Source organism: Vicia villosa, linkage group LG1 (genome assembly GCF_029867415.1).
Source record: "Vicia villosa cultivar HV-30 ecotype Madison, WI linkage group LG1, Vvil1.0, whole genome shotgun sequence".
NCBI classification, from domain to species: domain Eukaryota; kingdom Viridiplantae; phylum Streptophyta; class Magnoliopsida; order Fabales; family Fabaceae; genus Vicia; species Vicia villosa.
In genome coordinates, this window is record NC_081180.1 from 78,482,208 (window position 1) to 78,509,909 (window position 27,702).

Consider the following 27,702-nt stretch of genomic DNA (forward strand, 5'->3'; position numbering starts at 1 on the left):
GACATTGGAGCATTCTCCATTATAAACCAGACCTTCTCCTTTGCTCTTACCTACTCCATTGATCATGGAAGTAAGTTTAGTTCTCTCAAGACCTATTGTGATAAAGCTTTGAAGAGCCACCACATGCTCATCTAGGGATGTCAATGGGGCGGGGCGGGGGCGGGGGATACATTCCTATCACAATCCCCGCCCCCGAATCTATTCCCCATCCCCGCTTCGGGTCCCCACTACGGGGGGATTTTGTCTCCCATCCCCGTCCCCGCGGATTCCGGCGGGTCCCCACGGATCCGCACCGCCCTCGAATCTATTCCCCATCCCCGCTACGGGGGGATTTTGTCCCCCATCCCCATCCCCGCGGGTCCCCACGGATCTCCGCGGGTCCCCACGGATCCCCAAGGTTCATGCGGTCATCCATAAACATGATTTTTTATTTATTATTTTAAACCAAATTAGTAGTAAAAATTTCGAAAACTAACCACAACAAATTTAGAAATTATTCCTTTATGATAAATATATTATTTTAACAATATTTAATCTATAATATTGAGTGTCATGACCACCAAAATTTCAGACTAAGAAAAAATTGAAATAATCATTTAGATCTCACTCTTTTACTAACAATACATATATATTTTAAATTTGTATATAAGATTAATTATAAGAAATGACAAATAGACTTACATAATAATTTAAAATTATATATAAATTAAGGATACTATGCTATTTTAGGCGGGGCGGGGACTCCACGGGGCGGGGGATATTTACGCCATCCCCGTCCCCGAAGTGTCTTCGGGGAGACTTTGTTCCCCATCCCCGTCCCTGCGGGGGGGGGGGGGGGGGAATTCCCCATCTTTGGGGGCTCCAAACGGGGAATCCCCACAGGGATCTCCGCTAACGGAGGCAAGTTGACATCTCTATGCTCATCCAATATTTTATCAGAAGCTTTATCTAAGAGAGCCTTATAATCTTTTTCAAGAGATTCAAATTTGTCTTGAGACATTTTTAACTCTTTTTTCAAAATATCATGATCTCATTTTAATATTTTCATGTGTCAATTCATTGTCTTTGGAACGATTGATGAGGCCTTGAGTGAATGAAAAAAGACTAGAACGAGATAAGTTAAAAAATACCTCATCTTCTTCGTCTGACTCTGAACCAAAGCAGGATTCAGATTCTGCATTAGATGATGTGAGAGCCATCAACGCCAGATTTGCTTCTCCTTCTTCTTTGTCATACCTTCCTTCATTATTAAGTTCATCCCATGTTGCTATTAGACTTTTCTTGAATATGTTTCTGAAGTTGTCCTTCTGGAAGCTTCCTTTTTTTGATTAGTCCTTCTGTATATCGGGACAATCAGATCTGAAGTGACCAGGCTTGTTGTAGTTGTAGCCAATCTTTTGGTCATCTTCTTTGTCTTTGAAACTAGAGCCTCTGAAGCCACTGCTTCTACCAGAGAATCTCTTGTTCCTTTTGGCCAAATGTTGAAATTTTTTAATGATAAATTCCATTTCCTCATCATTAAAACCTCCTTCATCAGAAGCTTCTTCTGATTTTCTAACTCTTGAGGATCTATAAGATTTACCACCATATTTCTCAGCAACAAATTTTAAAGCCAGTTGGACATCTTCACAGGCTCATATCCATTTAGTTTTGTTTCATGGCTCTGAAGGTTGTTTATCATAATTTCAAGACTTAAAGTATTCAGTTCTTTAACCTCTTGAATAGTTGTGACTTTAGGTATGAATCTCACAGGAAGACTCCTTAGAATCTTCTTGACATGATCTGCAATTGTATAACTCTTTTTCAAAACTTGAAGGCCTGTTACAAGAACTTGAAACCTAGATAACATGGTTTCAATGTCTCCATCATCCTTCATTTTGAAGAGTTCATACTGGTAAACCAGAAGATTGACCTTATCTTCTTTCACATGCTGGCATTGGCGAAGCCTGAAAAGTTATAAAGTCTGGGCAAAAATTTAAATACTGAAAATTCTTTGTATATAATATATTAGGTAGTGATTGTAATTTGACTTCCGATTGCACAAAATTCACATTCTCAATACTTTCTCTATTAACCAAAAATCTCCCCATCTCTTTCATTGAATAAAACAAATCAAACAATCAATAACAATAAACCCAATAAATTGCAACAAATACAATAAGTTAGAACAAATACATAAATTGCAACTCTCAAACATGATAATAATTTTCATCTATGATTAAAACTTTTCTCTTAAAAATCACAGAAGTGGTCTTATATTTAACTATTTATAACTCCTAAAAAAATATACAAATCAATTATTAATAACATTTATAATTATTAATAAAAGAATGAAAAGTATCAATATTAAAAATATTTACATTTACAATTACTAAATATTTACAAATCAATTAACAATGTTAAGAAGGCATTGCTCTCTTCTTACTAATCAATTAAAAGTTGTCTTATGTTTACTAATCAATTAAAAGTATCAATTATTAAAAATATTTACAAATCAATCTACTATCTACTATCTAACATATATTAAAAGATTGGCCAAACTCCCTAAATTGCCCTTTCCTCAAAACAAATTTACACTACAAAATGGACATTTTGGTAACTAACAAAATAACCCTTCACCTTTTTATCTTTTACACCAAGTGTTTCACTCGCATTGGTCCACCAACTTTGTACAACATAATACACTACCTCATTTTCTCTCTCCTTATAAAGTACAATTTCAATTGAAAATATAATATAGTTGCATATTTATGATTATTATTCATTTATAATTGAATCATTCATTATAAATTAACATATTTTTAAATATATTTTATACAATATTAAATAAATTTACATGATATTAGGCTGTAGTTTACGGGTCACTATCAACATAATACATATTTTATTTATTTTTTCAAATGTTAAAATTCTTTTTATTCTTTTTTCGTCTCATGGATCAATTTTTTTCTTTGCTTAATTATTTAATAATTAAGTAATTCATTTTAAATTTATTTGTATAATGTATTTTTTTAATTTTAAAAACATAATACACTACCTCATTCTCTTTCTTTTTATAAAGTACAATTTCAATTGAAAATATAATATATAGTTGCATATTTATGATTATTATTCATTTATAATTGAATCATTCATTTTAAATTTACATGTTTTTAAATATATATAATACAATGTTAAATAAGTTTACATGATATTATGTTGTAGTTTACGGGTCACTATCAACATAATACATATTTTATTTATTTTTTCAAATGTTAAAATTCCTTTTATTCTCTTTCCGTCTCATGGATCATTTTTTTCTTTGTATAATTATTTAATAATTAAGTAATTTATTTTAGATTTATTTGTATAATGTATTTTTTAAATTTAATTAGCATGATGAAAAATGTATTTATCTCACGGGTCACTAACAAGACAATATTTATTTTAGTTAATCAATCATTATTTTAACTCAAGAGACAAAATCTTTATTTTTAAATATTAATTTTTTCTCCATCTCACACTACAAGAAAAAAAAATGTTTTGCGACATATAGGTTGCGACATAATTTTTTAAAAATCTGAAACATTTTACGACGGTTGTAGGCCCAACTGCCCTTAAAAGAAATTTGCGACAGTTCAACAACGGTCGCCCCCAAATATATTCATGATTATTATTTGAAGATTTTAAATTACTACATATATTTTTTTGTTATTTACATAATATCATAATTAAATTACCCATCCTCAAAATATATGTTGTTGAAATTGCAAAGCATTGTGAAATTGACTATGAAAATCTTATTAATAAATTTTTTTTCTAATGATTATTTTCCATTTTATACATACAATTTAGTCAAACTTTTCATTTCATATTTTTTTCATATCATTCAAAAAATACTACACCATAAATAATGCACCCGTGCGAAAGCACGGGTCTCTGACTAGTAATACAATACAAATCAAATTGGTCTTACAAATCAATTATTAAAACATAAGACCACTACTGTCAAAAAAACAAAACATAAGACCATTTTTTCTCTTCCACAATATAAATCAAATTGGTCTTTTAATTGATTTTTAATTCACATGAACTGGACAGTGGACACCCTTTTCCTCTTCACGTGGAGAACACCCTTTTCCTCTTCAATAATACAAAGAAAATTATTCACCTTCTTTAAATTTAAAATCAATACAAACAAGGCATCCAAAATACCATTTCATGAATCAATTTTCACAAAGAAAAAAAGCATAAGGACCTGGTATTTGTTAATCGTGACCGCCGCCGGAAAAATGTTTGTTGAGATCTGAATCTCGTCGCTAGTGAGAGGGCTAGTGCAAAGCAGATTTATGGTGGTGAGGGGTTGTGCGATTTTGTTGACTGTTTCGGCATCAAGCTTTGGAAGTGTTGCGGTTGTGTGAGGATCGGATTCGTTGCTAAGTGTTGTGGGTGGTGAGGTGCAGAAGCAGAACTGTAGAAGCGAAAAGAGGAGGCGGAGGGTTGCTGAGTGCTGCGAATTGCCCTTTTTTAATTTTTTTTATTGTAAGTCAAAAAATATTTGGGCCACAGCCTGGGCAATGGCCCACCCTAGCAGGGCCCTAGCTTCGCCTATGCATGCTGGATACCTTCATAGGTAGCACATAATGATTCAAAGATAGTCTTGGCAGTTGACTTATCTATGATTTTTATGTACTCAGAGTGAGGTAAAACATCAACAATTATACCTCTTACTCTATGGTGTTTTCTGTAGACTTTCTTTTGAGCTGGTGTGAGATCTTTTCTATTAGCAACCATTCCCACGTCATTCACTTGAATATCAATGTCATCCTCAAGGATGTCCCAGAGCTCATCATCAAGCCAAATAATGTATGTGTATATTTTTCTCTTTCACCATTCAAAGTGAGTAGAATCGCCACTGAATGCGGGGGGTTTAGCAGAATAGTGACTCTTTTTAGGAGAATTATAATAATATGGAACACTAATGCCAATAACATGATTATCACAAGTGTATCTCATCTAGTATACTTGTCTCTTCAGGATATTTTTTTGTACCACTGTTAAGTGTTAAGCACAAATCGTGCTCTGATGGCAACTGGATGTGAGAAAAATACACAAGAAGGAGGTTGAATTGTGTATCTGATAACGTTTGCTTTTCTAGAGTCAATAGCTTCTAAATCTGACTAAATTCAGATTCCAAGCTAGATTAAGCAGCATCGGGATAGTTTAAAGCGAAGAAGCAATAAGTAAATCACACACAACAATTATCTCGGTTCCTCTATAATAAGAGTAGTCCAATCCCCTTGTCACACAAGAGCTTTTCACTATAATCATAACCTGATTACAACTTGCTTAGACACGCCATTCCAAGACTTCCTGCTCAATCACACCTAAAAGAGACTTCGTTGTCTAAACACACCCGTTTAAGATTTCCTTGCTCAATCACACTAAAAGAGACTTTCTTGCCTAAACTTACAACTCAATACTTCCTTGCTCAATCTAACCAAAAAGAGACTTCCTTGCTTAAATACTTAGTTTGAGATTTCCTTGCTCAATCTAACTAGAAAGAGACTTTCTTGCCTTAACTCACAGCTCAGGACTTCCTTGCTCAAACACTCAATCTAAGACTTCCTTGTTAAAACACATTGTTTGAGACTTTTACAAATTCTAAACAAACTGTTTAAGATTACAATAAGATGTACCTGATATACAATCATAGGTACAAATAATACGACATAAGCAAAGACCTTGTTACTTGATATTTCTTGGATAAATAAGTGGAAGAAACTTTCAAGTCCGTGTACAATACAACAAATATGTATGAATGCTTAGAGTGCGAAATAGGTCATGTTCTTTGCTGTATGTATTCTTGTTGTTACTTCTTTTGAATCTTCAACTCCTTATATATAGAGGGAACAAAAGAGATATTGGAAGCATTCTTGCTCAAGTATCTTTGCTGAAGAAGCGGTTTCTAAGAGAGAGACGTTGGAGTAGGAACGATAAGGATCTTCATCTTAAGAATACTCTTTATCCATTGTGTGTTTCTCAAGTAAGGAGTTCATAGGCATACTGGAGTAAACTGAAGAAATAATGCCATACAGCCTTGAGCTTTGCACAAAAACTCTTGTTGGCTTTCTTCATAATTATGGCAGTTGACAAGATGAAGCTGCTTTTTCACAACTACCGACTAAAAGGCATTGTACTATGTTTCTAACTTATCAGAGGCTGAGTTAAAATGGCGCTGAGGTTTCATTTGAAAATCGTATTCTGATCCGTTAGAATTTAAATTTACATGCTTCTTCTTTACAAGCCATTTAGCTGGGTCAGGACCTAGTTAATTACTGGCTTAATGATCCTGCACAATTAAATAAATGTTAGTATACCCTATTATTCTTTAAGTATTTTGTTATCATCAAAACTCAAGGAATATGAACAGATTTTGTTCCAACAAAACATCGTTATAAGAGTTATATAAATCTCTCCTGTTGCATCGCTGACGAAGCTTTTCAAATTTGTCTCTTGGAGCATATTAAAGAACTCACAATATTAGAAGACACTTACATCCAAAAAGTAGGATGCCAAGATATCTCTGGTAGCGTACTCCCTGTTGAACCTATTTTTCTGAATGTTCTAACTTTATTTGGTTCCATGATGATGGATGAAGAACAAGAGTAGTATTCATACAAGTTTGCAAAAGCATAACAACTAAATATCAAGAAGGAGAAGAAAAGAATGCAAGCTGGGATGAGACGAGGGGAGAGCGAGGTATGTCTTATATAGGCATGCAATGATCGACTATATGGCCTTATAGTTGATTGAGGAACTTAATATCATTAATCCTAATGATTAATTGATAGAGGCTCAAGCATATTAAGGTCATAATTGATTAGGCTATTACGGTTAATCGATTATAGGGCATAAATTTTGATTTTCAAAAAATGCCTAATCGATTAGACCTTTAGGGTTAATAAATTATGTAGCCCTTTTTACTTCTTTGGTCTTTTGGTCCTTGGATAATATTAGATTTGATTCTCTTTTTCTCTTTACACCCATTAATAGAATTTTGGCCTTACCACTTGGTCTACTTCTCTCCCCAAGAATTTAGTCTTAAGAGTTTCTACTATAGATGTGAGTTTTTCACTAGTTATTCCCATGACCCTTCTTATAATCAAACTAGAGTCTTACAGTGGCTATCCTCCAAATCAAACATAAGATTTTGCACATGGATAACATTGGAACCAAGCGAGAAATTTTACACTAATCTAATCTCACGAACCAAACAAAGATTTTGACGGACAATCTCACAAACCAAACGAGAGATTTTACATTGTGCTAAGCTCACAAACCAAATGGATATTTTCACAGAAATTATCACAAATCAAACAAGAAAATCTCACGAATAATTCATTATAGTCTCGATTAGGCATCATCTAATAATTAGGCATATAATCTACTCCCTCTGTCCCAAAATAACTGTCAAATTTAGAAAAAAAATTGTCCCAAAATACTTGTCACTTTAGATTACCAATGCAGTTTTATATTTAATCTTTAAATTGTACCCTCTAATAAATACTCTTAATTTATTATTTTATAACTTAACATTAATGCTAATTTGAATACACCAATAGTTAATTAGAATAATTTGGTAAAGTCGTTATTCCCTCTCTCTCTCTGTCATTTATTATTGTTTCTTAATCTAGGTGAAATGTTCAATTGCGACAAATAATATGGGACGAAGGGAATATTCAATTAGACAGTTTAAAATAGGTTTTCTTAATCAAACAGACAATTCCCTAATCAAGTGGCTAGGCTCCAAAATATTTTTTGGTGATTATAATTAAAAGTGGGAGGCTTCTCAATGTTTTTAGTGTGTGTCATAATAATTCCAGAAATGCCCTTGTGTCTTTACAAGAAACTGATCACCCAAACAGACGCGATCAGGCAAGCTTTCATACTTCCTCTCTTTCACACTTAGAAGCTTCAAGTCTTCGCATCATTATCTTTGATTTTAGCATGACACAAGAGCATTGAGTCTTATTGATGAGGCTTGAGATATTTCAATGTTAATTACCATCACTTGAAAAAGTTTAAACCATTGGTGATCATAAACCCTAAGTCTTCACTTGAGAGTCATTGGATTACAATGTTGACTTTAAACAAGTGTCTTTAGTTTGATTCAGGAGAATAACTTGATCAACCATCTTAAGCATCTTTGACCCTTTGAGCTAACTTCAGCAATTGCTTGACTTCAAATGTTGTCATCATCAAAACCATATCATCGTCAAAGCTAAGCAGTTATTGATTAACTTGTATCTTGCTATCTTGGATCACTTCTTGATTATACCTGAAAGCACATATAAATCCATAAGATTATGGGTGGTGGATCCAAACCCTGTTGGGCGACTCACCATACTCTTTTGGCGACCACATCCCTTCGGGTGCCTAAGCCCATTTTGGGGGACTAGCCCACTTCGGGCATCTAAGCCCCTTCTTGCCCCGAACTCGGTTCGTCCATAGACTATTTTGTCATGAACCATCCCTCATTCAGGCCCAAATAAATTATCATATTCCAAATATGTTGATTCAGAATATGCACGTGTTATGGATAATAGCAGATCTACACACGATATATTTTTACTCTTACACATTTTGTAGAAATCATTAATTTAATCCATAGTTGTTAGGTCTGCAACTAAAATAGAGTACACGGTAAAAATTAGGCTAAATACCCTTTTTCGTCCTTTATCTTGTACTTGGGGTCCAATTTAGTCCCTTAACTTTTAAAAAGACCATTTTGATCCCTTAACTCTACAAACTGGACCACGTTAGTCATTTCCGTCTACTCTGTTAGTCAAAGTCAATGGATAAGGTTAGGTGGCGCTTACGTGGAATGCCACGTGGCTAGACTGACTTTTGTGATAAATTTTTTATGGATTTTTACTGTTGTTCTTGATCTTCATCTTCTTCCTCATTGTATTCCCCAAAATGCAGTACCCAGCAAAAGTATTCCAAAAAAAATATTATGACAAGTATTATCTCAATAGAATAAGGATGCAATGAATCTATGTAGAACCGAACAGAAAAAACATCAAAGCGAGAAAGTATATTATTATGAAAGCAAACTCATATTTCAGAAATATTTTGGTTTGAAACAAAACATTATGAACAAACAAGAACATCAAATCAAACTCAAATTGTATATTATTAGGCCAAAATTACAATTTTAATTTCAATTCATAATTTCAATATTCAATAAAACCTAATTTCTAGTTTCAATCTCAGATTGTATTCCTAATTCCTACTAATTTCAATCTTCATCTTCATCCCTAATACACCACAACATCGTTTCCCTTGAACTTAACACCAGCCAACAACACATCACACAACACCACCGACGATTTGACCTTCTCTCTCATCACGGGAGCAAAGTAATCCGGCATGGGTAGCGCGAGATTCGCCTCTAGTTCCCAAGCAAGAATCTCACTCCAGAGGCGTGGCTGTTGATGGCGGCCATGGTTGGCATATGAAGAGATTCTAGACATAGTCAATAGATTTCTTTCAACCACACTCTTGTAAGCTTTTCATTCTCAACAAACCAGGCAGGTATATATTGTATGATTCTCAACAAACCAGATCTATTTCAATGTTACCCTTTTCTCTTTCCTCCTTGGTTTTCGTCTTTAAAAGGCAATATCAATTGAAATGGATTCATCAATTTGAATTTTTTTTGGTGAGATGAGATTCTTCCATAGACATGGTTGTTGTTTTGGTGAGAAATAGAAGGTGTTGTTGGATCTTCTGGTTTTTACTTTTCATTTTTCTATCCACAATGAAATTTGCAGTTGAGAAAAGGGGAAGAATATTTTAAAACCCAGAAAATCATTTTTAGTGATGGTTTTTCCGTCGCTAAAACGGTCATTAAATATCTATATAACACGTCATTTGCCACATAAGCAGAAATTAACACTGTTATTACTATTTGGATGGAAAGGATTAACTTGATACGTTCTGAAAGTTAAGGGATGTAAATGGTCTTTTTAAAAGTTAAAGGATCAAATTGAACCCCGGGTACAAGATAAAGGACGAAAAAGGGTATTTAGCCTAAAAATTATTTATGTTTGAACCAATTATTTGTTGAAGGAACCGGCTGAGAGTACTCGTGAGTCGTGAGTGATAGCCCTCTGATATGATTCAAGGGTGTTCTTTAACAGTTTTGCTATGTTGACACCCACATATGACACAACCCCGTATAAAACTATTTTAAGATACTGGAATAAATTAATAAAATATTAACATCATTTTCTTTTTATCTCTCTACTTTTCAACTTTAATATTAACATCATTTCCTTTTTATCTTTCTCTACTTTTCAACTTCTACTTCATCATTTTCTGTAAGTTTTTTATTCAACAATGCAATGAAATTTGTTTAGCATTATGCAATATATGTGAAGATTTAGCAAGTAAATTTTTTAGCCTATTATAGTTTCACCCTTAAAATGATATCAAGCTTTTTCTTTACTCATATTTTTAATTTTTAATATTGTAAGATGAATAAATTTTGTTATAAACTTATGTCTGGATGTTTATTAAAATTGACAGAGAAGCTATGTTTTTAAGTTAACCCTGCATTTTATCTCAGTTTATTTTAGCTAATTTGAGAGGCATAATTCTAATTTAAAACATTTTACAACAACATGCAAACAAACATGCATGTGCTCCATTATAGAGTGACATTCAATGTTTTAATGGCAGGCAATCTTGGTCGGATCCTAAATACTTTAAAATAAATGATCTCATGTGACATAAATAAATGATTCAAATCAGCACTAATCAGAATAAAACATCCTATCATAGAGACAGGGAACCAAGTACTAGTAAAACAGTTACCTTCACATAATGCAAAATAGTACTAACTATTATTTTCCTAATTTATTAGGACCCCCCAAATGATGGTGATGACTTGAAAGGAAGAAGAAAGATCAAAGATCACGGGTCCTAGATAGATGTTACCATCCCCTTAGAATAAAGTCATACACTAAGCAAGACAGAGACACAGACAAAGACACAAACACAAGTTGAGACATAACAAAGAGGTGAATAGATTTTCACAAATAATGAAATCAAAATAGAATGACTTTCTGACATTCTCTCTGTGAGAATATAAAAACAGATGAGTAACATTAATGACTAATTAATACAAATAAGCATAATAATTAAGAGGAGAATCTTAGAAACATTGCTGATTTTTTTTCAAACAAATTCTCATTCTTCAATCACAAGGAACCATACAAAGGTAAAAACTTCTCAATCAGATGAAACAGACAATCTATCCAAAGCATCAAGTACATGCCTCATTGTAGGTCTTTTTTCAGTGCTGCTATTAACACAAGCCATAGCGATCTTCAAAACTTCGATTATCTCTTCCTCTTTGTCGGCGTCTTCGGCCAAATATGGATCTAAAACATCCGAGAGTGGCTTCTTCTCTTCGATGCAGAACTGAATCCACTGAACAAGGTTCATTTCTGTGTTACCTACTTGAACAATAGGTAATCTTCCTGTGATCATTTCTAACAAAATCACGCCGTATGAATAAACATCCCATTTCTGCGACGGTTTCACTACTTTTAAGGCTTCTGGAGCTTGATAGCCGTTTCCTAAAATATTTGTTGCGACTTCATTGGACAGACTCTTCTGTCTTTCTTGCAGTTTTTCTGCAGCCACTCGGTTTGATTGAAGGGTCGGGGAAGCGCCCGCGATGTTTGCGAGACGGCCTAGTCCGAAATCGGTAATGTAGGGTGTCATGTCATGTCCAAGAAGTATGTTACTTGGCTTTAGATCTCCATGTACATACTTCTTAGGGCTGAATTCATGCAGATAGACCACTCCTTTTGCTGTTCCTTTCATGATTTTGAACCGATCCGACCAAGATAGCGGCACAAATGTGGCAAGTCCAACCTTCCCTGAAAATATTATAAAAAAGAAGAACCAAATAATCAATGAATCGAATGAACGTGCTACTACGGATAAACAATTTATGAGAATAAGCTAAAAATAACCGATGGATATGCCATAAAATCGCTCAAATAGTCTTATAAGTGTTTATGTCAGTAAATAAGCTCAAATAAATCGGTCCAAATAGGCCTAAAATGCGCGAACTTACCATGAATTGCTGTAGCAAGGCTTCCATTTGGAACATAGTCATATATGAGAAGCTTCTCATCAACAGACCAGTAATAGGCTCTAAGAGTAGCAACATTTGGATGTCTCAACTTCCCTATAGCTTCAACTTCCGTTTGAAACTCTTTAAACCTTTGAGAACCACCTTCCCCCAATCTTCTCACAGCCAAAGCAAGCCCTTCTTCAAGCACAACTTTGTACATAATCCCTATTCCACTCTTACCAAGAACGAAAGCCGAAGCCTTAAGAAGCTCGTCCAAATCAAAAGCAACTTGTGAATCTAATGGAACAAGATCATATTGCTCAACATTATCAGATAGTGCCTCAGATCCATCTTTTCTGAAACAAAAACACTCTTTCCCTCTTTTCATTCCCTTGTTAACATCATCTTCATCCTGATCCTGATTAAAACCGCAAACCCTCGAGTAAAAGAACGAGAACAACAAACCTAACAGACAAATTCCTATTAAATCACCAACAACAATCCCAACCACAGCACCTTTACTCAGCCCCTTGTTTTTCACCGAACCAGGAAGGTTTGGATTTGAGGAAGGTGAACTAGTAGCTGGAACTGGAACAGGAACATCAGAGCCACATGGATTCTTCAAAGGTGGGCCACATAAGCCAGGGTTTCCAATAAAAGCAGTTGGTCCTCTATTCATCAAAGCACCGGTTTGTGGTATTGAACCACTCAAATTATTGTATGTAAGATCAATATAAACCTTCTCAGGCAAATTTCCAAGACTAGCTGGAATTGAACCACTAAAATGATTATGAGACAAATCAAGATTTCCTTGCAAACTCGACAATTTTCCAATGTCACTAGGAATCAAACCATGAAAATCATTGAAAGAAAGATCAAGCTTCTCAAGAGAAGACAAACCAGCACCAAATCCATTAGGCAAAAAGCCAGTAAAATTGTTTCTACTCAAAACAAGAGCTTTAAGTCTCTTACATTCAAGAACTGAATCAGGCAATGACCCGTTAAAGAAATTCTGAGACAAATCAAGAGTTTGAAGGTACTTAAGATTCTGAATCTCATTTGGAACAGACCCAGAAAAGGAATTTCCATAAAGCACCAAACTTTGAAGACCTGTGGCTTGAAAAAGCTCTCGAGGTAAAGCACCAAAGAGTTGATTGTTTCTGAAGTTGAGATGACGAAGATTTGAAAGAGATCCTAGAGAAGGAGGAAGAGAACCGTGAAGTTTCCTTTTTGGGATACTGATGGAAACAACGGTTTGGTCTTTGCAGGTGATTCCGTTCCATGAACATGGGTTTTGATCAGAAGAGTTCCAGTTGTTCATGGAGCCTTGTGGGTCGGTGATGAATTGTTTGAGTGTTAAGAGGACATAGCCTTCAGGGTTTAGAGAGTTTACTTGAGGTGTGAAAGTGTTGCAGAAGAGAAGAAGATGGAGGAAGAGAAAAGGGAACATTTTTGTTGTATGAGTTTGTGAATGTGAACGTTGGAGCAAAGAAGAAGAAAAAGGTGGAAAGAAAAGAAGAGACAGCAATGGAAGGTGTTGAGAGAGAGAGAGAGAGAGAGAGAGAGAGAGAGAGAGAGAGAGAGAGAGAGAGAGAGAGAGAGAGAGAGAGGTTTAACAGTGTGTATGTGTGGAAGAATGGGAAAGCAAAGACCTCGGAGAGACAAAATCCAAGGTTAGTGAGTGTCTGTGAATGAATGAGTGAGAAACAACTCACGCGCGACACGAGAATATCCTTTTTCAATTTCTCGCGATATTTCGTTCTTTTAGCTACATAAGTTATCAAAATAACAATACCTTTTATTTCTATAATTATAATTATTTTTTATTATTGATTTTCTTGATTTTGTATATTTTTTTCTCACAAATTTGTATACACATAATTAAAGTTTTTTTAAAGAGAAAAAGGGATATATTCACAATATAAAATAATTTTATAAGTCAATCAATCACGACCATATTAAGTGTCAAGTCACACTGTTATTTTAAAAAAAATTATGTGACATGAATTAAGGCTAGTTTGTTTCAGCTTTAAAAAAATAAATTTTTTTGTGTATTTTTGAAAATAGATTTTCCAAAAACGTTTTTTAAAATATTATAAATTTTGACATCCTATAACATAAACACACATTATTGAAGACCAAAACTTAGTCAAAAATACAATTTGTTTAAAAAGTTGTATTTCAGAAATGATTTTTATGAAAATCTATTTGAAATAGCTTTAAAATTAAGTGATTCTTTGAAATTTTGCTATCCAAATTTTTTTCGCATAAGTAAATGAAATATCTAAAATCACATTTCAAGAATAACTATTCAAACAAAATTTTCATTTAAAATTTTTATAAAAAAATTCTTTGTAAAAATTAATTTTCGTAAAATTATGTAACACTATAAAAACTATTTTTAAAAAAAATCAAAACACTTATTAATAAATCCCAATTAGATGACAGTGTAAAATTGTTGGTGCACTACCTTCAACTCTTTTTTAAATAATGTTTTTCAATATAAAAAAATTATATAAATCAGATATTTGTAAGCAATTATAAAGAATAACTATCAAATTCAAAAAAAAAAAATTGATGGACATATTTAAATTATAAGTGTTGTATATTGATCCATGAAATTATTTATGTACATAAAAAATATGAATGTGAATTAATTCAATAACATAACACACATATATTTTATCAGTGTATCTAAAAGATAATAATATTTAATATAATTATATAGTATTAATCAATCATCAATATAATTATATATTAGTTATCAAAATATCATCTATAAATTTATTTTAGTAATTATTATTACTTTCAACAACATTAATATTTTATTTTTGAAATATAACATGAATTAAGTTTACGAAGACTTATAAAATATATAAAGAAAGAATTATGAAAAATCCATAATAGTAGACAATACTAATAATAAATGTGATAGTTCTTTTTAAAACATAGAGAAAAACTTACTCTTTACAACCGATTCATTTATTTTTTTGATAATATCAAATAAAAATATATATGTTTTACTAAAACAAATTATTTTAATTTTCAATGCATAACTTAAAACAGAAAATAACAAATAAATTAATTAAGATTTGTTATAACAATAGGGTTCAATTTCTACCCATGATATTTATATAAATAAATTATTAATATTTATAATTAATCACCTAAAAAATTAAAACATTACACATAATATTAATATAATTTTTTGAAGCTTGCTCATCAAATGCTTACTTAAATAAAGCCATATGGACGTGATATCATAAATATGGAAAGTTTACATTATTGTTTGTATTTTTGAGTTGGAAAGATAAAATATTTAATTAGAATGAATAAAAATTAAAAATTTAAGAAATAAACACTAAAACAAATTGCCCTATTGTGACACCCATTTATAGTGATGCCTTGATATTTGTCACTAAATACTATTTTTATTTACAGTTGTATGTCACTATTGTCATATTAGACAAACACTACAAGAAAATGTAGGATTAACTACCATAACTCTACTATATAGAATTTTGTAGCTAATTTAAAAGACATATTATTTATATTTTTTATTTATTTAACAAGTATCTAAGGGGCTAGACATATATATTTTTTATTGAAATAATCATTATGAATAAAATTGAATAATTTCATAAAAAGAAATATATTCATCTCGTTCTCAGTCTCCGACCGACTTGTTTGCCACTGTCTCCGATCATCACCATTTTCAATCGCCACCGTCTTTCTCCGATCTACCTCGTTGTTTTCCTACTCCGATTGTTCCTTCGTTCCCCATTCGATATTGTCTTCCTCATTCTCCAATTGAAATCACCAGTCCCCTCAATCTCCAACCGATCCCTCATTGACTCTTTGTGTCTGATGAGGACATAGTTTCAAGCCCCAACTCCAAACCCTAGAACATAGTTTCATCTTTCTGTTTACTTCAGCCTCTTCTGCATTTCAGGTATCAACAATCATCCTTCAATTTTGTTGTTATCACTTTCAATTAGCATTATTAGGTATTTAATTTTGTGTAATTTGATTTTTTTTTTTTTTGCAGTATAAAAGTGCATCATTTGAAGATGGAAAAGGACCTAGTATTTGGGATACTTTTGCTCATAAATACCAAGGTTGTTATCAATTACTTCTGTATTTATTTTTCTTCTTCTTTCAGTTTTGAATATATGAATATTATATTTTCATGTGTTAATCTTTTTATGTTTATTCGTGCCAAAAAATCTCATCATACAATATGTATTTGACCTAAACAGTGTTTAATATGATCTCGATCTATTTGAAGACTTGCAAGTAATAACTTTAATGTTGAAGCTATTGTTTTCTTTAGTATGTATCCATCATAAAGCCTTGTTGACTCTGATGCATTTTGTTTGACTTTTCTATCATAGGATTGAGGTACTTGTTTATAGTTTGTCATATCTTAGAAGTAGGGTCTAATGTTTTAAATAACTTGTATGTTATTTAACATTTTAACTATTTTCCCCAACAATTAGTGCTCAACTACTTCATTTATATAAGTCTATAACCTAATCATTCTTGAATCTATAGGTCCAATAAATAAAGTGCTTAGGTTTCTATTACAATAAGTCTAGTAAATGAAGTGCTTAGCTTTCTATAGGTCCAATAAACAAGGCATTTCTTATGGAAATCTCAATAAATACATATTTCATTGCTTTGTATATGTTTAGAATTTTGCTTGAATCAGTTTGTTTGTTGAGAGTTTGTAAATTATTGTGCTCCTTAGAATTTTGCGAAATTTGTTTGTTTTGGTTATGCACCTTAAAACTGCGAGAGTGTTGAATTGTCTCATTAGAGTGTATTGAGATTAGCTCCATTTGGATGTGTGATACATGTCTTGTGCCAAACTATTTTACGAAGTTGTGCCTTTATGTGTGGTACTAATGGAAAGCAAAAGGGAGAGGGGTCTGTTATGTTGAATGGATGTACTATTAAGGGCAATGGAAGGATTGAAATATATAGACATTGAAATTTGGCCTTGGGCTTGATACCACTTAGCTCTGCTAGTTGAAAATATTACTTATTGTTCTCTCTTTATTAATTAATGTTGACCAATGATCCGCTATTGAATGTTTGCAACCGTTGGTTCTATTATGTCTGGAATCCTTTGATTTGTGTTTTCCTCCATTTGTGGTTGTAGATCATGCACTTTAATTGTTGTTCCATAATCCTGTTACAAAATATTTTCTGCCTTGATATTATGTTGCATGCCCTCCTGAGTGTGTTCTACAGGTTGGTTCTTTATACTTGTATTCTCATAAATTTGATCATCAATATTGCTTGAGATAGGTGTAGCTCGTTCCTTAGATGTGAAAGAATTCTGTTTAGTTTGCTCAGTAAAACTGTGAGATAAATGTAACTTGTGATACTTTACTATTAGAATTTAGAGGGCTTTGATTGTTCTGCTGCAAGTTCTTGTCAGTCTTTGTATGCTTGTTGAAAAGTATACTTTCGGCAAATATTTTTGTATCGTATCCACAGAGATTGGGTGATATTACCGCCGTTCTATAGTTGTGATCATTTTAAGTTGATAAATAAAAATGAGTTTGGTTTATGTTTGGAATTTATCTCGAATTTTAGAAACAAACTAAGATAGTAAAATACGATTTTCTCAAATAAAAAATGCTTTGCCAAGATTAGTGTTCACTATTCCAAACTCATGCATTCCCTCAAACCATGTATATGAATTCTAATTTCATGAATACCATCTAGTATTGCCTCAATATCATTTATTCCTAAATAATATTGTAATAACTGTTAAACAAAACTTTAGGTAATTTCTTAACCTAAACATGCATCTAACCATCATTATCTAGCAATACAAGTGATAAACAATACATAAATCTATTTCTACAATTTATGTATTGTTTGAATAAACCTCTAAAACAATATTTATATTATCTTTTTCAACAATAATATAAATCAAAGATAAGAGTTCAAAACAAGAGATTCATACTATATTCAATCAAGAAGAGATTCACATACATGAATATTTAAGAGAGATACATAGAGTTATGAGGAATAGCTACCTCTAATCTTAGCAAAGAGAGTTGTTTAGTTACTCATCACCATGACAGAAATCTTGCAAAGATATGAAATCCCGTTTTTGCCTTCAACCTAATTCTCTCTACTGTTTTTCTGCAATGGAATAATGTGTCCTCTCAAATATCCCCAAACTAAAGATATATCAAAATTACATTAATTTCCTTTCTAATGAGACAAAAAGAGAAATGATTGCCATCCCTTTTTGCCACATAATTGACCAATAGAAGTGAATAGCCCTAAAAAGTGCTCTTTTGTTGTCTACCACGCCACCACTTCACATGCCTCCACAAAAGTCAGAATCTTCACTTAAACACGCTGGCAGGATTCGCTCAGTTCGCGGCGCCAACAGGAGGACGCGGCGCCAACTGAGCTGACTTGGACATCTCTGATTTTGACTCAGTTCGCGGCGCCAACTAGAGGACGCGGCGCGAACTGGCTTGATGATGACTCCTTCCTTGGTTACTTGGCAGCTTCCTTGTGTTATCTCAGCTTGCATCCACTTTGATCAATTCATGATGTAAATTTCTGCAAAACTAGCAATGAAAGTGAAATATCTACTCAAATCACAACAACGAGAATAACTTCATTTTTGCACTTTGTGTGAGTAAAGCGTATGATTTGCAATTAAAATTGATTAAAGGGACCAATAAAAGGATATGAAATACACTACAATTTGGTCCCTAACAACTCTCCCCAACTTGCCATTTTGTTTGTCCCAAAACAAAAATTCTCAACAAAGAACACAATGGAAGACAAGAGAATGATTCACAAAATTTCAAGCAATTGGGTGGTTCAAAAGCATAAGGCTCATTTGTGGTACACCTACCTCAATACTAGAGCAAGGCAATAATGGTCAATGGTTGTGCACAAAAATACATATCAAAAAGTTCCAAAAAATACATGTCAAGTTTGAATCATTCCTACACACAATTTGAGTATAATGAGATTATGAAGGTTCCTTTCACTCACCCGAACAATTAAATCGACAACACTTAAATTATGCATTCATCAAGACAAACACCAATTATGTGAACAAAATGAGAATCAAAGGTCTTTCAAGGGTTGTAGTGGGGCTTGGTTTACAAGGAAGGGATAAAATCGAAGGAAATCGAACAAAAGTTTCTAAGGGAGCATTTTTCCAAATTGACTCAATAAACTTCCTCAAACCCAAATTTTCTTTTCTTCACATTCCACAACCGGGAGCTTTTTCTTACTTGACAATTACAAGTGTTGAGTCTTTTCTATTTCTTTGGCTCCAAATTTTTTTTTCCCAAAAATATGCACTTGTCCTATTTCAACAAGAGGTATTAATTTTCTTTTATTGACCCACTCTTCATTATTAACAACACTAATGGTTCTCCCCAACTTTATTCTTTTCATACCAACTTGATAACAAAAATGCTCCCTAAGGAAAATAGTTTGCAAATGGTTAAGGGTTTACACACAACAAAAGAGTAGGATTCATTAATTCAACAATTAAGCAATAATGACTTGAAATGAATCCTAAAAAGCTCAAAGGGGGGAAAACAAGGGATGTTCCTCACAAGGTTGATTGATTTGCTATTTTTGGCCAAGTGGTTTCTCTCATTTCAACAATGCCTTAATCATTTTCTCAATTGTTCACAACAAGGATTAATGCATGATTAAACATAATAAAAATGTGTCAAAATAATGTTCGGTCTCCCGCATTTGGTGTACATTGGAAGGCTACCTCACACATGGTTAAGTTCTAAATGATTCAAAGAGACATGTAATTCCAAGAACTTATGCTACCAACTTTTGCACAAACCATCAAACAATTATTGTAAAGTCTAGTAAGCGGTAAAAGTGTACCTTGAATTTGCCGCATACCATTCTTATCATCACCACCCCACTTGCTTCTTTTGGATCCTCATTCACATGCCCCTTTGTTTCTTCATTCTCATGAAAAATCACAATCAAACAAAAAGAAATTTTTTTTTAGCAAGTAGGGTAACCAAGTTGTTGCAACATCAATCATGATTCATCACCCACACAAAAGCAAAATGAAATATGTCTTCAAGAGTCAAACTACTTAAAAAGTACACAAACCAAATTTTAACAAAAAGTACTAAAATGAAAATACTAGAATTTAAACTTGCTGAAAATTAAATCCTAAACTACAACTATCAAGCTTCATCTTCAAACGTCTTCATCATCACCACCGACCGGACCTATGACATCCTCCATTTGAACATCCACATTTGCAGCACTACTTCCACTAGCCTGACCACTGCCTCCCCCCATAAAAGCTGGCCTGCCCTCAGGCCAATTAGCATATGCCACATAATCCGCTTGGGAAGGGAAGGTGCGAGCCTCCGGTGCCAAAAAGGTGTTCTGAAATTGTTGTTGCATGGCATCGAAAAGAAAAGTTTGAGACCTCCTTGAAGCCTCAAAGTTCTCGCAGCAGTAAAATGCGAATTCCATTTGGTTGAACGCGGCTGGACGACTTGTACGTGCCCTGGAAGTGGAGGTTCCTGCTCTTTCAGCTCTGTTTGTTGCCCCTTCACAAAACCTGCTCACAAAATAATCATTAATAACAGAGGTAATAGTGAAGTGTACCTCCGGTGGGCACATTTTCCTCCCGCTTCCAACTGTAGAGGGTTTCCCAAGAAATTGTTGATTGCGTCTCTGTTGAAGACGATAACTTTACCCCTCACTCTGGTCCTGTAGTGGTACGCTTTTCCTTCTTCCACTTGCAAAGCATTGGCGTAAAATTCACGCACAATGTCATAGTTGATATCTTTCACCGGCTCACACAATTTCTTCCACTTCCGCCCCTCGATGATACTTACGATTTTGCTGAACTTGCCGTTCGGGTTGAATTGAACCAATCTCTCAGCCACAATTGTTCTTTGAATCAAGTCGTTGTATCGCTCTTCGCATTCCTCACTGAGAAATTTGCACACAGTTCTACCGGTGGCTGTAGTCTTAGTACGCTTAGACATCTGCACAGAAAACAACCAGCACAACAACACAAACACCCACGGTTATCAGCACAAGACAACCAAAAATTAGTGGCTGAATTCAACTAGGTTCGCGGCGCAATAAGAAGGACGCGGCGCGTCCTGGGCGAAACCCAGAAATATTCAACCAGCAGAAATGATAGCATCCACGTTGTCCTCACATCAATTGTTAAAAAAAAGTATTCAAACACATTTCAATTCAACACAAACAGACTAACTTTAGTTATTAATCTAAGGTGCTACACATGCAAGCTTGAACAATCCCTCTATTCTAACCCTAAAAAAAAAATTTAAAAGGAAAGAAAAGGAGAGATCTAGAACCACATACCTTGAGTGAGAGTGTTAGAGTGAGAATTAAAGATGTAAGATAGGGCTGTGAGAGTGGGTGTTGTGGAGTGAGGGAGGTAGGGTTTTTCTGCTTGAGAGAGGGAACTTGAGAAGAAAATGAAAAGAAAGGAAGTATGAAATGATACAAGAAAGAACCTTAAAAAGCCAAGTGACTATCTGAGTTCCGTAAGTGACGCGGCGCCAACTATTATGACGCGGCGCGTACTGAATGGTTTTTGAAAACATTTGGTTCTGCCACTTGGTTCGCGGTGCAAACTAGAGGACGCGGCGCGTACTGAATGGTTTTTTGAAAACATTTGGTTCTGCCACTTGGTTCGCGGCGCAAACTAGAGGACGCGGCGCGTACTGAATGGTTTTTGAAAACATGTGGTTCTGCCACTTAGTTCGCGGCGCAACAAGGAGGACGTGGCGCGTCCCTAGCAGGTTTTTGAAAAAAAAATTTGAGAGATTAATCAATGTTCCACAGAATTTCAACGTACACTCAAATTACGAAGTCAGTAAACAAAATCAACAACAAAGATAAAAGTAGGACTTACAATGTTGGGTTGCCTCCCAACAAGCGTTTTGTTTAACGTCGTTAGAGCTCGACGGTCTATGAGGATTCAAGGTTCGATAAGCGAAATTACGCTCACTTCTCGATTGAAATCACCACCATGATATACCTTCAGTCTTTGCCCATTTACCGTCCAGTTGGCCTTAGTCTTTGGGTCCTCCACAACAATTGCTCCATAATTCCGAACCTCCTTTACTACAAACGGTCCCGACCATTTCGATTTTAATTTGCCCGGAAAAAGTTTGAGCCTAGAGTTGAAGAGGAGTACCATTTGCCCTTCATGGAATTCTTTTGACCTCACCTTACCATCATGATACTTTTTCACTTTTTCCTTGTAAAGTTTGTTCGAATGGTAGGCGGTGTCTCTCAATTCTTCAACTCTATGAAGCTGATCTTTTCGTTTCAATCCGGCCAAATTGGAATCAAAGTTTAAAAATTTGAGAGCCCAAAGTGCTTTGTGTTCCAATTCAACCGGCAAATGGCAAGTCTTACCATAGACCATTTGGAATGGTGTTAAACCTATGGGGGCTTTAAGTGCGGTGCGATATGCCCATAAGGCTTCATCCAACTTCAAAGACCAATCTTTCCTTGCACTTGAAACGGTTTTCTCAAGAATCCGTTTAATTTCCCTATTAGAGACCTCGGTTTGACCATTAGCTTGAGGATGGTAAGGAGTAGTGATTTTGTGCTTGACACCATAGTGTTCTAACACTTTTTCTAGTGGTGCATTACAAAAATGAGAACCACCATCACTCACCAAAACTCTAGGCGCACCAAAACGGGAAAATATGTTTTTCTTTAAAAATTTGATTACCGTTTTGGAGTCGGCCTTAGGTGAAGCACTTGCTTCAACCCATTTGGACACATAGTCAACCGCAACTAGAATATATTCATTACCAAGAGACGGAGGAAACGGGCCAACAAAATCAATACCCCAACAATCAAATACTTCAACTTCTAGCATGTTGGTTAGTGGCATTTCATCTCGTTTGCCTATTCCCCCACTTCTTTGGCATTGATCACAACTTTTAGCGTGTTCATGGGCATCTTTAAACAATGACGGCCAATAAAATCCCGATTGAAGGACTTTCGTGGCTGTACGTAAACCACTATAATGTCCTCCGTATGGAAAGTTGTGACAATGCCAAAGAATGTCTTTGGACTCTTCACTCGTGACACATCTTCTCAAAATGTTGTCCACTCCCACCTTGAAAAGATATGGGTCATCCCACACATATTGCTTAGCATCGGACAAGAACTTCTTCTTTTGATTACTAGTGAGGTCTTCCGGTATCAAACCGGTTGCCTTAAAATTTGCAAAATCGGCAAACCACGGCCTCACTTGTATCGCATAGAGTTTCTCGTCCGGCAACTCCTCTCTCACCTCACTTTCTTTCTTTGTCACATCTATATTGACCAAACGAGACAAATGGTCCGCCACCAAATTTTCGGACCCTTTTTTATCCCGGATTTCTAAGTCAAATTCTTGCAGCAAAAGAATCCAACGGATCAATCTTTGCTTAGAATCCGGTTTGGTCAACAAAAATTTAATGGCCGAATGGTCCGTATAGACAACTACCTTAGAACCGATCAAGTAAGCTCTAAATTTTTCCAAGGCATAAACTATAGCTAGTAATTCCTTCTCCGTAGTAGCATAATTTATTTGTGCTTCATTCAAAACTTTACTAGCATAGTGAATCGCATGGAAAACTTTAGATCTTCTTTGACTCAAAACAGCCCCGACCGCATAATCGCTAGCATCACACATAAGTTCAAAATCGAGTTTCCAATTCGGTGCAACGATTACGGGTGAGGTGACAAGTTTTTCTTTAAGCTCATGAAAGGCTTTTAAACAAGATTCATCGAAGTTAAAAGTCATACCTTTGTTGAGCAAGTTGCTCAATGGCTTGGCTATTTTAGAGAAATCCTTGATGAACCGCCGGTAGAAACCCGCATGACCAAGGAAACTTCGTATTCCCTTGATGTTGATCGGTGGGGGAAGCTTCTCGATCACCTCTACCTTAGCCTTATCAACTTCCAAACCCCTTGACGAGATTTTGTGACCAAGAACCACTCCTTCGGTAACCATGAAGTGGCATTTCTCCCAATTAAGCACAAGGTTTGTTTCTACACACCTTCCAAGCACCACGTCCAGATTCTTCAAGCATAGATCAAAAGAAGCACCATAAACGGAAAAATCGTCCATAAAGACTTCAATGCATTCCTCAATCAAGTCCGAGAAAATAGCTTGCATACACCGTTGAAATGTTGCCGGTGCATTACATAGACCGAATGGCATCCTTCTATAGGCAAAGACACCAAATGGGCATGTAAAAGCCGTTTTTTCATGATCCGCCGGGTTTACCGTGATTTGGTTATATCCCGAATAACCATCCAAGAAGCAATAAAAAATTTTACCGGCCAATCTCTCTAGCATTTGATCCATAAATGGCAGTGGAAAATGATCTTTTCTTGTGGCTTGGTTCAACCGCCTATAGTCGATACACATTCTCCACCCGGTCACCGTTCTCGTAGGAATCAACTCGTTCTTATCATTTCGGATGACCGTCATCCCACCTTTCTTTGGTACCACTTGAACCGGACTCACCCATGCGCTATCGAAAATGGGATAAATCATCCCGGCTTCCAATAGTTTAATCACCTCTTTCCTAACCACTTCCTTCATAGACGGATTCAAACGCCTTTGTGGTTGTGCTACGGGCTTGAAATCATCCTCCATCATGATGTTGTGCATGCAATAAGCTGGGCTAATTCCCTTCAAATCGGACAGCACCCAACCTAAAGCTCCCTCATTTCTCTTGAGCACCTCAATTAACCTATTTTCTTCCTTTGGTGATAGAGCACTACTAATTATCACCGGTTTGGTGAAATTTTCGCCAAGGAATACATACTTCAAATGAGTGGGCAGCAACTTTAATTCAACTTTGGGTTCTTCCACTTTCTTTTCCGCATCTAATTCCTCTATCTTTTCCTCCTTTTGATCAATTTCTCCACATGATTCCAATCTTTCCAAAATAGCCTCTATTTCTTCCTCTTCTTCTTTGAAAGAATTGTTGTAATCACCTATGAGACATTTCTCTAATGGAGTAGAGATATGAACATGATTGGCAACTCCCATGACTTCCTCTTCAATGACATCCATACGGAAAACATCGTGCTTCTCTTTGGGATGCTTCATTGCTTCAAAGAGATTAAAAGTGACTTCCTCATCTTGCACCCTCACTTTCATGAGTCCGTCATCGATGTCTATCATCATCCGGGCTGTTTTCATAAATGGCCTTCCAAGAATCAACGGAACATCTCTATCTTGCTCCATATCTACCACCACAAAATCTACCGGAAACAAAAATTTGTCTACTTTTACCAATATGTCTTGAGCAACTCCATAAGGTGAGGTTGTGGACTTATCGGCTAGTTGTAATGTCATTCGGGTAGACTTCATTTCAATATTCCCCAATCTCCTTATGATAGACAAAGGAATGAGATTAATGCTAGAACCCAAATCAATTAGACCATTGCCAATGTAAGTACCTCCAATGGTGACCGGTAAGATGACTCGTCCCGGATCGGTTTCTTTTCTTGGAAGAGTTCTTTGAATGATGGCACTACATTGAGCATCAAGCATAATAGTTTCATTGTCCGGATATCTTTTCTTTTTGGTGAGAATGTCCTTCAAGAATTTTGCATATTTTGGCATATGTTCTAATGCTTCGGCGAATGGAATATTTATTTGGAGTTGCTTAAATATATCCATGAACCTAGCATAATGTCTTGCATTCTCCTTCCTTGATGGTGCATGTGGGTAGGGTAGGTTTTGAACGGGATTCGTGCTCACTCCTTTTCCTTCTCTTTTATTCTTCTTCACATTTTTCTCTTTTTCGGCTACTTCCTCCCCTTCTTTTTCTCTTCCTTTTTCCACCACTATCTCATCCTCCTCACCTTCAACAACAACAAATCCATCATCCTCCACTACTATTTCCTTCCTCTCCCCATTACTCACTTCCTTGCCACTCCTTGTAATAATTGCCTTGCAATACTCCTTTGGGTTAGGTTGAGTGTTTGTGGAAAAAGAAGGTCCCGTTTGTTGTTCGGCCAATTGTTTAGCAAGCTGCCCCACTTGATTTTCTAAGTTCTTTATGGCAGCCACATTAGTCTTTTGATTCTCCATGGAAACTTGCATGAATTGGTTGAGAGTATCTTCCAATTTTGAGCTTCCGCCTTGAGGTTGTTGACCTTGACCTTGTGAATTTGGACTTTGGTACGGACTTTGATGTTGATTATGTTGGTTGTTGAATCTTGAAGGTTGAAATCCTTGGTTATTCCTTTGATAACCTTGATGTTGGTACGGAGGTTGCCTTTGATAGCCTTGATGTTGGTTGTTTACATAGTTAACTTCCTCTCCTTCGGGTGGTGGACAAAAGCCGGTAGGGTGGTCACCTTTGCAAAGTTCACAACTTGCTACTTGAGAAGTCATTTGCATTCCATGAATTTCCTTCATTTGTTGTGGGCGTTTTGACATTTGCTTGGTGAGTAACTCGACTTGTTGAGAAAGAATTTTGTTTTGAGCGAGGATAGCATCATTGGTGTTTAATTCAAGAACACCCGGCTTCCTTTGTGATGGACTCCTATCATGTTGAGTTTGGAGATCATTGAGTGCCATACGATCGATTATCATTGTTGCATCCTCCGCACTTTTTGACATTAAAGATCCACCCGCGGTAGCATCCAAAAGTGTCTTGTGCACCGGTTGAAGCCCATTGCGGAAGATGTGAATTTGTGTGAGATCATCAAAACCATGACCCTTGCATTTTCTAAGCATGGATTTGAATCTTTCCCAAGCCTCATTTAAGGATTCGTTGCCTCCTTGAGTGAAAACCGCAATTGCCGTTTTGGCTTCCATGAATCGGGATTGAGGAAAAAATCTCTCTAAAAATTTCTCTTCCAATAGATTCCAATCCGTCATCACGTTTGGTGGTTGATCAAGATACCATTCCTTGGATTTCCCCACTAATGAATGTGGAAATAGCCTCTTGAACAATGATTCTTCATTTGCCGCATCAACTCCCGTTGAACCCGCAATCTCATAAAATTTGGTGAGATGTGCGAAAGGGTCTTCATGATCCATTCCGGTGAATGGACTTGCATAAACAAGTTGAAGTATTCCGGTCTTCATTTCCGTATTTGCTCCACCTTGAGCATTGCGTGCAAATTGGGCGGTACGTCTTGGACTATTGGCGGACATTTCGGTTGGAACAACACCCGCCATGTCTCCTTCAAAGGTGTCTACAACTACTTCTTCAATTTGGTTGTTAGATGAAGTAGATGCCTCCTCTCTTTGTCTCTTTTCTTGAGCTAACTTTCTTCTTCTTCGTGTCTTGCTATTGAGCTTTCGGAGTGTTCTTTCAATTTCGGGATCGAAATGAAATTGCTCTTCGGTAGCTTTTTCTCGCATGCACAAGAATCTACAAAACTAGCAAACCAAGTGAAACACAAAAGAGTTTAGAATAAAGTAACAACTTAAAACAATGAACTATTGCAATGCTTGCAATATCAAACGCCAATCCCCGGCAACGGCGCCAATTTGTTGAAAA

General features: G+C 35.3%; 1 protein-coding gene across 1 annotated transcript; it reads right to left on the bottom strand.

The window, feature by feature from the left end:
• Positions 1-11,147: 11,147 nt before the first annotated feature.
• Positions 11,148-13,729, bottom strand: LOC131643028 (receptor protein kinase-like protein ZAR1). The gene is made up of 2 exons (XM_058913182.1): positions 12,137-13,729; positions 11,148-11,936 (listed from the first exon to the last, which is right to left on the bottom strand). The coding sequence occupies exons 1-2, from the start codon at positions 13,584-13,586 to the stop codon at positions 11,281-11,283; spliced, it is 2,106 nt and encodes a 701-aa protein (XP_058769165.1). The 5' UTR covers positions 13,587-13,729; the 3' UTR covers positions 11,148-11,280.
• Positions 13,730-27,702: the final 13,973 nt, after the last annotated feature.